The sequence below is a fragment of the Pipistrellus hanaki genome (genome assembly GCF_964339955.1).
Source record: "Pipistrellus hanaki genome assembly, chromosome: 12".
Classification (NCBI taxonomy): Eukaryota; Metazoa; Chordata; class Mammalia; order Chiroptera; family Vespertilionidae; genus Pipistrellus; species Pipistrellus hanaki.
This window is the reverse complement of record NC_140514.1, coordinates 31,355,320-31,369,369: the sequence shown is the minus strand read 5'-3', so window position 1 is coordinate 31,369,369 and position 14,050 is coordinate 31,355,320. Positions and strand designations below refer to the sequence as shown.

Here is a 14,050-nt window from a genome sequence, read left to right as displayed (position 1 = left end):
AAGGTGATTTGACAACATCAAAGTAACAAATCTTTGACCAAGAAATTCCACTTTGAGGAATTTATCCTGAAGATATACTTGTATAAGAACAAACTGACTTATTATATATTAACTGTACATTATTTGCAACATGAGGTTGGAAAACACCCAAACATACATCAATGGAGCACTGGTTAAATAATTTATGGTACATCCTCAATGGATGTTATGCAAGTGTTAAGAAAATTAACTTTAGCTGAAACCGGTTTGGCTCAGTAGATAGAGCGTCGGCCTGCGGACTGAAAGGTCTCAGGTTCCATTCCAGTCAAGGGCATGTACCTTGGATGTAGGCACATCCCCAGTAGGGGGTATGCAGGAGGCAGCTGGTCAATGTTTCTCTCTCATCGATGTTTCTAACTCTCTACCCCTCTCCTTTTCTCTCGGTAAAAAAATCAATTAAATATATTTTAAAAAAAGAATTAAGACCTTAATTAAAAAAAAAGAAAATTAACTTTTACATAAACATATCTAAGGGACTTATGCTAAAATGCACAGTGTATATATGTTAGCTTTTGCGTTGAAAGAGGAAAAAGTCCACATTTATATTTAATTGGACAATGACCAATGGAACAAAACATGCATCGCAGAAACACTTATACATTCATAGAGACATGGTACAGGACAGGCAGCATTATAAACCAGCGGAGAAAGTATGAATGAAGCTGGGGGCATATTTAAATGGAAAAAGATAAGAATCAGATCCCCACTTAATACCATACACAAAGTCAATACCAGGTGGAATAAAGATCTCCATGTGAAAAAGCAAACTTTGAAACTTCTGAAAATAAGTATTGGTTTAAGTACCAGGATCGGAAAGGACTAATCATAAAGGAAAAAATTAGAAAATATGACTACATTAAAATGAACTTACATGAACAAAGGTACCTTAAACAACTCCCCCACCCCATCCGTGGAGGAGCCTGTTACCATGTTGGTACAAATCTGCCCAACGCTCTCCTGTGTCGTTGTGTCTCCCGCGCCTGGACAGGGAGAAGCAGGCGTCGGGTCTTCACGTAAGTGCAGGGAGGACAGGGCGCAGCGCTGAGCAGGCTGGGTAATCTGCTGAATCTCAGTGACAAGTTGCTGATACAGAAGATGTACGTTTGCTAAGTAAAGCATTTACAAAAAGGAGAATCATTTCATTATTTAATATTTAAGAATCTACATTAGTTTACTTCCCATCACTTATTTTAGTCACACTATTGAAACATTTTCCCCTCTCGAATTTTCGGAATTAGAGCTTTCTAAATGCTTATAATGCAGACAGAATGAATACACAAGAGCCTGAGAATAGGCAATTCTGGCCCTGAGCAAGGGCCTCACATTGAAACTTCACTATACAAGTGGTGTTCCTTGTTCTTTGTCCGATTTTCTTCCTTTTTCCTCACTTGCCTTCTAGGATTCTTAATGTATTTTAGCCATCCTTTACCTTACCAGCTCTTTTTCCAATATTCCGTTTTCTTCTACAAATAATCCACATATGTACACTTGCTAAGGAAGACTAAATATAAATAAAGCAAATTATGTGATTTTTAAGCAATGGTTTCCTTACACTTTAGTGCCACCTTGTGGCAGTATTCTGGCATCAGAATCTATGCTTTCCTGAAAAAATTTTTTTTTTTTTTTTTAATGCTCCTGAACATTTTCTGGCGAGGCGTGCTGTGTCAGTGCTTTAACATCATGTCACGTAGTAGCATGGTTCTCAACCTTTTGTACAAAGAGTCACCTGGTGACCTTTAAAAAATGCCAACACTAGGCCTCACTCCAGAACCACCGTGAGAAAGGCTTCCACACTGATTCGCTGGACAAAATTAGATGTCATTCAAGGAGCAGTCAGCTCCGTTATATACTGGGGGAAAGGAAGCTCTCTTCCCTGACTATGTAACCACATACACGCACAGTCTTATGACTACTTACAGTCAGAAGTCAACACACGTTAGAGATCCCATCACACGTTTTATATGTAAAATAATTCTGACAGTCGCCTACATTTGTTGCTGAAGCTTTTCTTTCTCAAATTTTTATTTTTTAATTTTATTTAAAATTACTTTATTGATTAAGATATCACATATTTGCCCTCATCCCCCCATTCCCATCCTAAACCCCTCCCTACTCATGCCCCCACCCCCTTGTCAATTTTTTTAATTTTAATTTTAATTTTTCTTTTTCAAATTTTTAAACAGATCCTCATTTTAATGGTCAATAACTTCTGGTTGGCTTAATATTTTTAATTTGGGAAAATATATTAACTATAAACCACCACAAAGTCTAAAACAATAACCCACCATTCAAAACTAACAAATATAAAACTCTCATGTTTGTTTCAAATATTTATATAATACAGTTGACCCTTGAAGAACACGGGTTTGAACTGCATGATTCCACTTATACTCAATTTTCTTTCAGTAAGTATATTAAGTGTGTTTTTCTCTTCCTTAGGATTTTCTTAATGTTTTCTGTAGCTCACTTTTTTGAAGAATTGCAGTATATAACATATAAAGCAAAAAATGTTAATTTACTTTACATTATTGCTAAGGCTTCTGGTCAACAGTAGTCTATTTATTGCTATGTTTTGGAGGGAATCAAAAGTCATAGGCGAAGTTTGACTGTTTAGGGGGTCTGAGCCCTAACACCCACATTGTTCTGGGATCATCTATATAAAATATTACTATTGGGTCGGCAGCTAAGTAATTGCGGATTTTTTAAAGAAAATCAAAGACAATTTTTTCATGGAACTAAATAACTTTATTCTTTAATGTATTGCCCATTTTGATCAATGACCTTTTGCCATCTTCAGGCAGCATCATAATCCCACGTTCAAAAAACTTCTGTTTTTTATTAGCAAAAAACTGAATCAGGTACGATTTGACATCATCATCATTATTGAAATTTTTACCATTCAAGGAGTTTTGTAAAGATCGAAACAAAAAGTAATCAGATGGTGCAAGGTCAGGACTATATGGTGGATGTGGCAAAACATCCCAACCAAGCTCCATTAATTTTTGCCGAGTGACCAAAGATGTGTGTGGCCTTGCATTGTCATGATGGAATACAACACCTTTTCTATTTGTCAATTCGGGCCACTTTTCTTCAACTGCATTGTTTAATTTTGTTAGTTGTTCAATGTAGACATCAGAATTGATCGTTCGGTTGGGTGGTAAGAGTTCAAAGTAGACAATTCCTTTGTAATCCCACCAAACTGATAACAAAACCTTCTTTTGATGAATATCAGCTTTTGATGTTGTTTGAGTTGGTTCACCTGGCCTGCTCCACGATCTTTTCCACTTGATATTGTTGTAAACAACCCATTTTTCATCGCCAGTTATCAGTCGTTTTAAAAATGGATCATTTTCATTATGTTTCTTTAGCAAATCGCAGCTGCTAATGTGTTGCGTTAACTGTGATTCTTTCAGTTTGTGAGGAACCCATGTATCGAGTTTTTGAACATAGCCAAGTTGTTTTAAGTGATTTTCAATGCATGTATGTGATACATGAAGCTTCTCTGCAATCTCACGTGTTGTACTGTGACAGTCCGAATTGATTATTGCTTTGATTAGGGCGTCATCAACTTCAACTGGACGACCAGAGCGTCTTTCATCTTTGAGTGAAAAATCACCAGAACGAAATTTGGCAAACCAATTTTGACACTGCCGTTCTTTTAAGGCTTCGTCACCATAAACAGCATATAACTTTTTATGAGCTTGTGATGCGTTTTTCCCTTGCGGAAATAAAAAAGCAAAATATGACGAAAATGTTCCTTTTGATTTTCCATTTTTCAACGAACGCCAAACAAAAACTACAAAACAGATCAAAAAACTTTTTTTACTGATTAACAGCTGAATAGCCAACTATCAAATACAAAATGTGTTTTACATTTGTACTACGTCTGCAAACCTAAAAATTCAACTGAAGCCATATATGTGTGAAACCCGCAATTACTTAGTTGCCGACCCAATAGTAGAGCATAGGAGTTGTTGGAGACTCAAGGGTAACAAAACAAAAAAGGGAACGAGAACACGTGGCTGCTAAACTGTGGCAATGTCGGGAGTGCAATAAAATTCAGAGAAGAAAGGGACCAGCAGATTCAGGGAGGTCTGAGCAGGGACAGAGAGCCAGGGGGATGTGTCAATAAGCAGCAAAATGAAAGGCAACCAATCCAGGTGGGAAAACAGCATGAGCTAGTGTCAAAAATGGAAATGAGCACCACAGACTAGGAGTATTGGCACTATTCTAAGTGCTTTACACATACGTGTTACCTCATGTAACCCAGCAATACTGTCGCGAAGAGCACACTGCACAGAACATGGTTTGTTGCCCTCAGACATGCTGCCATCTCTGGGTCTGTTTCTCCTTCTGCATGAAAAAGTAGACTGTCCTGTGCACAAATATATGCATACGGGTAAACACAAGAAGAGACTAGATAGATAACAATACACCTGTTAGGATAAATGGATGGATAAATGGTAACTCTATCTTAAATTTCTTTTTTAAGGAACTGCAGACTGCTCTCCAAGGTAGCTGCATACATTACATTGTCACCAGCAGGGTATGAGGGGCCCAAATCTGCCACATTCTCTACCAGTCCTTAGGTGGATTTTTCATTATAGTCGTTCTACCAGGTGTGAAGTGGTATCTCTTGGGGTTTTGATTTGCATTTCCCTGGTGGCTAATGATGCTGAGCATCTTATAAAGTGCTATTGGTTATTTGTGTATCTTTGGAGGAATATCTATTCAAATCCTTTATCGTTTTAAAAACTGGGTTGTCTTTTTAATGTTGAATTATAAAAGTTCTTTATATATTCTGGAAAGAAGTCCCTTATTAGGCATATGACTTGTATACATTTTCTCCCCTTCTGTAGGCTGTCTATTCACTTTCTTAACTGTGTGTGTTCTCACATTTAGGTCTTTAATCTGTTTGGAATCAATTTCTTTTGGCACACGGTGTAAGTGCCCAACCTTACTCTTTCTGCATGAGGCTATCCAGTTGTCCCAGCACCATTTCTAGAAAAGACGATTTGTCTCACATTGAATGGTCTTGGCACTGTTGACAATCAAGTGGCCATAAATATAATCGATGGGTTTATTCCTGGACTCTCAATTCTGTTCCATTGATATATACATATACCTATCCTTTGCTAATTCTATACTGCCTTGACTCCTGTAGCTCTATGGTAAGAATTTAGAACAGAAAGTGTGAATCACCGTTGTTCTTTTCAAAATTGTTTTGGTTGTTCTGAGTCCCTTGAGTTTCCATATGAATTTTAGGATCAGCTTGTCAATATCTATGAAGAAGCCAGCTGGGATCCTGATAGGAACTGTGGTGAAACTATGAGTCATGCCAGCTTAACATTTAAGATTTTTAATCCATGAACATGGAATAGTTTTCCCATTAATTTAGCCCTTCTTTAATTTCTTTCAGTGATATTTTATAGTTTTCAGAATGTTTTGCATTTCTTTAATTTATTTTTTAAGTATTTTATTCTTTTTGATGCTATTATAAAGAGAATTGTTTCATTTCATTTTCAGATTTTTCATTAATAATATAAATGTTGATTTTTGTACATCAATCTTGGATCCTGAAATGTTGCTGAACTTAATTGTTTTACTAGGCTTTTAGTGTATTTCTTAAGATTTTTCTAACGATGTCATCTATGAATACAGTTTTACTTCTTTTCCAATTTGGATGCATTTCATTTTCTTTTTTCTTTTAAATATATTTTATTGATTTTGTACAGAGAGGAAGGGAGAGAGTTAGAAACATCGATGAGTCATCCATCAGCTGCCTCCTGCACACCCACCACTGGGGATATGCCCACAACCAAGGTACATGCCCTTGACCAGAATCGAACCCGGAATCCCTCAGTCCCCAAGCCAACGCTCTATCCATTGAGCCAAACAGGCCTCGGCTCATTTCATTTTCTGGCATGAGACACAAACTGCAAACCAACAAATAAAAGAAAAATATCAAGCAATAATGTCACAGTTGTACAGAAATACACCATGATGATATGACAGTGAATGTGTTAGCTACTTTAGACTGAGTACATGGAAATGTCTCCTGAGTGGAACTAAGAGCTAACCTAAAATCTGAATTATAAGAAAAAGCCGCCGAAACCGGTTTGGCTCAGTGGATAGAGGGTCGGCCTGTGGACTGAAAGGACCCGGGTTCGATTCCGGTCAAGGGCATGTACCTTGGTTGTGGAAGAGGCAGCTGATCGATGTTTCTCTCTCATCGATGTTTCTAACTCTCTTTCCCTCTCTCTTCCTCTTCATAAGAAATCAATAAAATATATTTAAAAAGAAAAGAAAAGAAAAAAGAAAAGAAAAGAAAAGAAAAGAAAAAGCCTCTGGACAGTGAGAACAGCTAATGTGAAGGGACTGAAAGGTGGGAATGAGCTTACATGCTGGAGGAACAGGGGAGCTAATGTGACTGGATGGTATAAGCAGGAGGGAAAAGGAGGTCTGAGGGCAGCCGAGGGCTGGGCCATGTAGGACTTGGTAAACGCGCGCCATGGAGGCTGGGTTTTATTCTAGGTTTGATGAAGTGCTACTAGAATGTCAGGTGGGGAGCGATGGGACATGATACCCATTCCAAAATCACTACAGCTGTTTTATGGACAATAGAGGTGGCGTGGAAGCTGGGGAATCCCCTGGGAGATGTTTGCAGCACTTCATGTAAAAGATCCTGACTTGGGGCGATGATAATGGCGAAGGAGAGAAGCAAATGGATGTACATGCTGTGCTGATGAACTGGATGTGGGGAGTGAAGGGAAGAGAGGAGTAAGAAGTAATTTCTAGATTTCGGCTTGTGCACTGGGGTGGTGCCACTTCCTAAACTGGGGAAGACTGAACTTGAACAAGCAGGGAGCTGTGGGCTGTTGGAGAGATATGTCACAAGCTCTGTAAAATTGCAGACATGTATTTGTGTTTCAAGTACAAATGCCAAGTAGGCGCTGGATACACAAGACTGAAACTACAGGAAGTGAGCTAGGGTCACAGTGAGCCAGGAAAGACCGGCTGTTTCAGGCAATCCAAGGTATATTATTTCAAGAAGGTGTTGGAATGTGCTGATAGGCTCAGATTCCAATCCCCGTGTGGGTTCCTTTACCCTCTGAGCTTACTTCTCCACCTATAAAATGAGAACGAAACTTGATTAGCAGGGAGGAGGGGTATGGTGAGACCTTCCCGAGAAGATGGAATGATTCAGATCAAGGCACTTTTCAAACTACTTTTGTCATTAACATTTATTTCAATTAAAGAAATGTGAATTCAGAATTAATGTAAGGTCAAACCTCAAAGTATTTGGCAAAAGAAATACTATTAAGAGCTTGAATAAAATGTGGTACTTGTGTTATGTTCAACAGACATCAATAAAATAAAAAGCACATTTTGAAGAGAATCGAATTCTGATAAATTGTAGTTTGTAAAAATCAATTCAGTGGTACAGTCTCCCTAGGGGAAAAGCAATTTGCCTTGTTATTGATCAGTTAAAAATCAAAAGAGCATCTTTTCCTCGTCTGGTTGTGACTGTCACAGCACAATATCACACGTATATGCCTAAATCCTTTAAATTAGAGAATACAATAAACTAAGCAAGACTCTGGTATTTAGCAGGGCTTACAAATTATGTGCTATAAATCATTTTCTCTTAAAAATAAAAAATTTATAATCCATTTCAAAAATATCAATTGATATTTTTAATAAACTGCAACAAAAGTTTCTAAACAGAAGTTCCAAAACCTTGGCCAAGCCATATATGTAACACAAAATAAAATCTAACTTATCAACTCAAACACTCACTAAAAATAATGGCTTCTGTATGTATTTACTGAGTGTAACACTTCAATATTTCAAAAAAAAATTGCTGTTCTGTCATATTATCAAAGTCAGCTAAATACTTTGAAGAAATGTCAATTATAAGGCAAATCTTCATTTAAATTAGGAACAGTGCATCTTAAAGAGACCTATATATATATATATAAATAATTCCTAAATACATACTTTTTAATGTGCTTATAGTTTGGAAAAATTTTCCCTGAGCACTCTTTCTCCTTTGTTAGAAAAATTAAAACATGATCTATAGAATTTTATTTTGAATTCTCTCAGATATATGCAATTTTTCACCCATCAAATGCATTTGGGAATCTTTCTTCCTAGACAGCTCTAAAGCAGTAATTGTAACTGCTTTAAAGGACTATTTGAATAGCTATAGACATATGGTTGGGTTTTACAACCCTGAGAATGGTATAGTGGGTATCTCAGACAACCTAAATGATTTACTATCCTAAAACTATCAACGTTATTTTAACAAATTCAGGATGGCACTAGCCTCACAGAGAAAGAGTCAATAATCAGTAATTCCAGCTCAGATGACCAATAGAGGTAAACATTAAAAAAGAAAAAAAAAATTGGATTGACATTGTGCTGTCCATGGAATAACACTGAAAACATTTAGCCTTTCTGCCCAACACAAGATATACCTCACCATGACACTTTATTTAATGCAGTCTTGAGATCTGTCCCTCCTTAATATTCATGCACACTTAAAATCAGCATCACTGAGAATTTCATCACACAAACTGCAGTGCCCAACACTACCTCACAGTTCACAGGAGACATGCCGCAGTCGGCGCACAGGCACAGTACCACTACCAGCTGTGTTCGCCTAATTTTTTAAGGTCTTAAGAGATTTTAGCTACTCAAGTGTTTAGGCCTCTTCTCTTTCAAATAAATAAATATTAGGAATCTATACTAATTTGTAAATACTAATTTTCTATATAGTCTAGCATCACCCTAAAAGAAAATGAGAATTTCATATTTACAATTGGATTTCATAAGACCTAATTATATGCTTCCCTTAGCATTCTGATTTATAATGTTTGCAAGAATAATAAATAACTTAAAACATTTAGAAGTCATCATTCTGAAGATCTTCAAGAGGTGAGCAATTTCGGATGTCCAGAGGTGTGTCTGCTGCCTCTGTAGGTACACGTTAAGGTGCTTTATGCAGGACGCCCTGGACCAAAACGGCTTTTCGACCTACATTTTTTAAACAGGAAAGAAGGTCAGAGATGCTTCTAAAACAATAGAAAGTTGTTGCTTAGGTTATGCTTGCTTGACAGTATCAAAGTTTAAGAAACTTTATGTAGCTCCATAATACCTTTTTAAAAACCCTTGGAGTAAAATTCAGATTTTGTTTTTGTTTTGGGGAGATAATATGGTACAAGTATTGTATGTTATGGATCTGGAGCAGTGTCCCATTATCAAACGCTTTAATGATTCTTCACAGTGAAACAAATGAACATTTTCATTAAGTGAGATAAATAAAAACTACAAATAACATCATAGTAGCTCAGTTTAGGTTTGAACTGACAGATATATGAAAAAGATCTTGTGGTTTTCTGAGCTTTCTGGTTTTCTGCATTGCTGATAAGGCTTTGTGTAGTATTAATGATCAAATTTCAGTAAATGTTAACCTTTAAAAGAAAATGTGTGACATAAAATAACGCAGGACCCACAAGTTATCAATAGATTTTTAAAAGAGAAATAAAACAAGGAATGAGAAAGACTTCAAGGATTTATATAAAGTAATAATATATAACTCATAAATAGTATAAGATTCTGCTAATTCACAGTAACACTATTGCTTACATTTTTATCAGCAGTTGGGTCAGAACAGAACTGAATCAATAAACAGAAAACTTATAAAAACTATACTTTCATTAAAATTTGTGCTTATGACCTTTTAAAGTCTTAACTTTTAAGTAAGTTAAAATCTGGTTCTTATTAATGTCATGGTCTAATCCTTGACACAAAACAAAACTCAAATTAGGTGCTTCTAGTGTCATACGATTTTCCCTGAAAAAAAAAATCACTTTGAAGCCAATGGCACTCTGAATTCTCTTATGCTGATTTACCTCGTGCTTTTCTCTGAGCTCCCCTGCCGTGCACTGACTGGCACTGTGGCCCTGATTTGTGCTTCAAGCCTGGAATAAATACCGCCTGCAAACTGCAGAGGAAAGGGACAACATTTAGACATTATCTTTACAGAATCAACAGAAGCTGTGCTTTATTAAAATGGCATTACTTTTGCCCTAGCTGGTTTGGCTCAATGGTGTTGGCCTGCGGACTGAAGGGTCTCTGGTTCAATTCCGGTCAAGGGCACATATCCAGGTTGTGGGTTCAATCCCCCAGCAGGAGGCGTCCAGGAAGCACTTACTAGTAAAAGTAACTTTATTTTTTGAAAATTCAGGCTCTTTGACTTATAGTTTACATACATTAAAATTTGCCTTTTTTAGTAAACATTTTGTTTTGATAGATGCATTCAGCTGTGAACCATTGTTACACAGAGACAGAATTGTTCCTTCACCCCAAGAAAATCCTCTTGAGCCTCTTTTAACCAATTTGACACTACCAATTCTTGGAACCACTGATCTGTTTTATGACCCTACGATTTTGCATTTTTCTAGAATATTATATAAATAGAGTAATACAATCTGTAGACTTTTGCACCTGGCTTCTTTCATTTCGCATAATGCATTTATGTTGTTGCATTCAGTAGTTTGTTATAGAACTTGCCAAAGTGTTTTCCAAAGTGATCATTCCTTTCGTATCCCTACTTGGTATATTTGAGGGTTCCAGTTGATCCACATTCTTGCTAGCATGTTTTAAAAAAATCTTTAGATATTCTAGTTGGTATATCATTGAGGTTTTAATTTATATTTCCCTAATGGTGAAATCTGTTGCATCTCACTCGGCCGTGAGCCAGGAGATCGCAGGTTCGATTACCCGTCAAGGCATATGCCCTGGTTGCAGGCTCCATCCTCAGTAGGGTGTGTGCAGGAGGCAGCTAATCAATGATTCTCATCACTGATGTTTCTCTCTCTCTCCCTCTCTGAAATCAATAAAATATTTTTAAAAAATGTGTTGCAGCTTTTCGTTTGCTTATTTGCCACCTATGTCCTTCTTTTAAGAAATGTATGGTTAATCTTTTGACCTTTTCTTTTAATGGATTGTTTCTTTTATTTCTGAGTTTTGAGTTACAGTATATTCTGAATACAAATCCTTTACCAGATAAGTGTTTTACACGTATTTTCTCATAGCTTATGATCTTTCTTTTCATTTTCTTATTAGTGTCTTTCAAAAAGAGTTTTACATTTTGATAAAGTCCCATTTATTAAATTTTTTCTTTTATTGGTCATGTTTTTGGTGTTGTAGCTAAGATATACATTATTTGCCTAATCCAGGTCACAAAAATATTTTGCCTATGTTTTCTCTTAGAAATTTTATAGGGAAGTAAATTATTAAATAAAAAAATATGGGCAAGTCCTAGCTGGTTTGGTTCAGTGGCTAGAGTGTCGGCCTTTGGGGTCCCAGGTTTGATTCTGGTCAAGGTTATGCGCCCAGGTTCTAGCTCGATCCCTGGTAGGAAGCGTCCAGGAAGCAGCTAATCAATGATTCTCTCTCATCATTGATGTTTCTATCTCTCTCTCCCTCTCCCTTCCTCTCTGAAATCAATAAAAATTAAAAAATAAAAATAAAAAACAGCTCTGACCAGTTTGGTTCAGTGGATAGCATGTCCACCAGCGGACTCAAGGGTCCCAGGTTTAGTTCCGGTCAAGGGCATGTACCTTGGTTGCAGGCATATCCCCAGTGGGCGTGTGGGGGTGTGTGCAGGAGGCAGCTGATTGATGTTTCTCTCTCATCGATGTTTCTAACTCTCTAACCCTTTCCCTTCCTCTCTGTAAAAAATCAGTAAAATATATTTTTTAAAAAAGCAGAAATCCGCCGAGACCGGTTTGGCTCAATGGATAGAGCGTCGGCTTGGGGACTGAAGGGTCCCGGGTTCGATTCCGGTCAAGGGCATGTACCTTGGTTGCGGGCATATCCCCAGTAGGGGGTGTGCAAGAGGCAGCTGATCGATGACTCTCTCTCATCGATGTTTCTAACTATCTCTCTCCCTTCCTCTCTGTACAAAATCAATAAAATATATTTAAAAAAAAAAAAAAAACAGAAATCCAACTCTTTAAAAAAAATTTAAAAAACAGCGGCAAGAGTATAACTAAACATTACCAATACTGTGATAATACATAATGTTATGATTAATATGTAATTCTAGTAAAAACATAGGTATTTCTAGTCATCCTTTTCAGCAAGATAATATTTTATTTTAGAGATAACATCTAAGCCCTGAAAGAAGGGTTGATCAAATCAGCAACTTCCTGAAAGTCACCCTCTGTATAGTCAGCATCTGGTCAGCCTCCGCTGGTGTGACATCACACATCCAGTGACAATGAACTTTATTGTATGTGTTACAGAGGACCTATGAACCACGGACATAAGAGGTAGTAGAAAACTTTTATGTGAATGAATTGGCTAACCGGTATAGAATATAAAAATATTTAAATCATTCTCTTAAAATTATTTCTAAAACACCTTTATATTCCTCATGATGAACAGAAGTAGGAAGGCATATCTAAGCAGGCATAGGGCACTAGTTCATAATTCTTACTTCTTTCGATTCCTTTGACTTGACTCGGTCCAGATCACCCAATCTCATCTTTATAAGGTGCCCTGTAATCTCAGACATCCGTCGCTGATCTGAAGGTAAAAAAATAGTAAACCTTACTTTTTATAAGGGTGATTTATAACTTTTATTTCTTAAAAAAGATTGCAACCACCAAGTGTTTATGAAAATAAACAACCTATTTATCGTTGAAGAATTTTAGACTACAAGTGGAAAAATGGCTCCTACATGGATAATTTTCATGCTTTTAAGATTACTGTACATCAGCCTAAAACATATTTTGTCATCTTTAGAGTGAAAGTAGAGACCTTAAAACCATACCGTACATAAAATAATTATCTACTGTGATTGTCTAGTAATGAACTCTGGTTGATGTCTAAGAAATGTTTTAATTCTGAGCCTTATTCCAGTTGAAAACTTTAAAGCTATTCAGCATACTTCATAATATAAAAGATTCCTATTATTGTTATTTATACCCAACTTGCATATTACACAAATAACAAAACTTACCATCTTCTCTTTGTGCATCCTGGTTGAATCTCAAGGATCTTGTGACATCCCACTTATTCTTCTGCACACTCACACTAGTGAAAAGTTAAACAAAAGTCAGCTCTGGTGCTTTCAGAGTAAATATTTGACTGGATTCAGGAGCAATACTCACAGGAAAGGAGACACATCTCTAGCAGTTGACTAAAAAAAAGTAGACAACATTAAGGCCCAATTAGAACATATTTACTGATTAGTGCAATAGTTAATAATAAAAGTTTACATTTAATGAGTGCAAAATGCTGTACTATGAGCATTACAAGTATTTCATTTAAGCCTTACAACAATCATGTGAGACAGGTGTTATTACCTCTACTAGGGGTCCGGTGCACAAAAATTCATGCACTGGGGAGTGGGGGGAAGAGATCCCCTCAGCCTGGCTTGCACCCTCTCACCATCCGGGACCCCTCAGGTAGGGTCCCTAGGCCTGGCCTGAGATCAGGGCCTATCAGGGTTTTTCTTCCCCCAGCTGCAGGCAGCTGGCCCCAACCTGCTGCTGCCAATGCTTGCCATCTGTGCAGCGCTGTTCCGCTCCCCCTCCACTGCCACCGGTGACCTCCCCTCTGCAGGAGACAGGCATGGGGTGTGAAGGCTTGGCTGGCCTGGGCCTCCTCCTGCAGGGTGATCACTGGCCAGCGACACACCGAACACAGAGTCGCCACTGGTGGCCTGGGCCTCCCTCTTTCTTTGCTGGGGGCAGGGCCAGCCCTGTGAGGGGCTGTCTGCCTACCTGATGGCCTCTAACCGCTGGCCTGCCTACCTGACCACCCCTAACCGCTTGCCTGCCTACCTGATCATCCCTAACCATTGGTCTGCCTACCTGATCACCCCTCACCACTATCTGATCGCCCCTAAATGCCTGCTTGGTGGTGGGGCCAGCCTGGCGAGGGGCTGTGGTGGTTCTGGTCTCTGGCCATTACACCTTTGGTGGCTGGCCTT

General features: G+C 37.8%; 1 protein-coding gene across 3 annotated transcripts in view; it reads right to left on the bottom strand.

Annotated features, from left to right (window-relative positions):
- Nucleotides 1-6,376: 6,376 nt before the first annotated feature.
- SANBR (SANT and BTB domain regulator of CSR) overlaps nt 6,377-14,050 on the bottom strand; it is a 46,032-nt gene continuing 38,358 nt past the window's right edge. The window contains exons 16-20 of one of the 3 annotated variants that reach the window (XM_084901096.1): nt 13,227-13,255; nt 13,076-13,149; nt 12,551-12,639; nt 9,957-10,048; nt 6,377-9,078 (exon numbers count right to left, since the gene is read on the bottom strand). In XM_084901096.1, the coding sequence (XP_084757222.1) occupies nt 9,042-9,078; nt 9,957-10,048; nt 12,551-12,639; nt 13,076-13,149; nt 13,227-13,255 (321 nt within the window). In that variant the 3' untranslated portion in view covers nt 6,377-9,041. The remainder of the gene's footprint in view (nt 9,079-9,956; nt 10,049-12,550; nt 12,640-13,075; nt 13,150-13,226; nt 13,256-14,050) is intronic. The other 2 variants (XM_084901095.1, XM_084901094.1) reach the window with 2 other exon arrangements.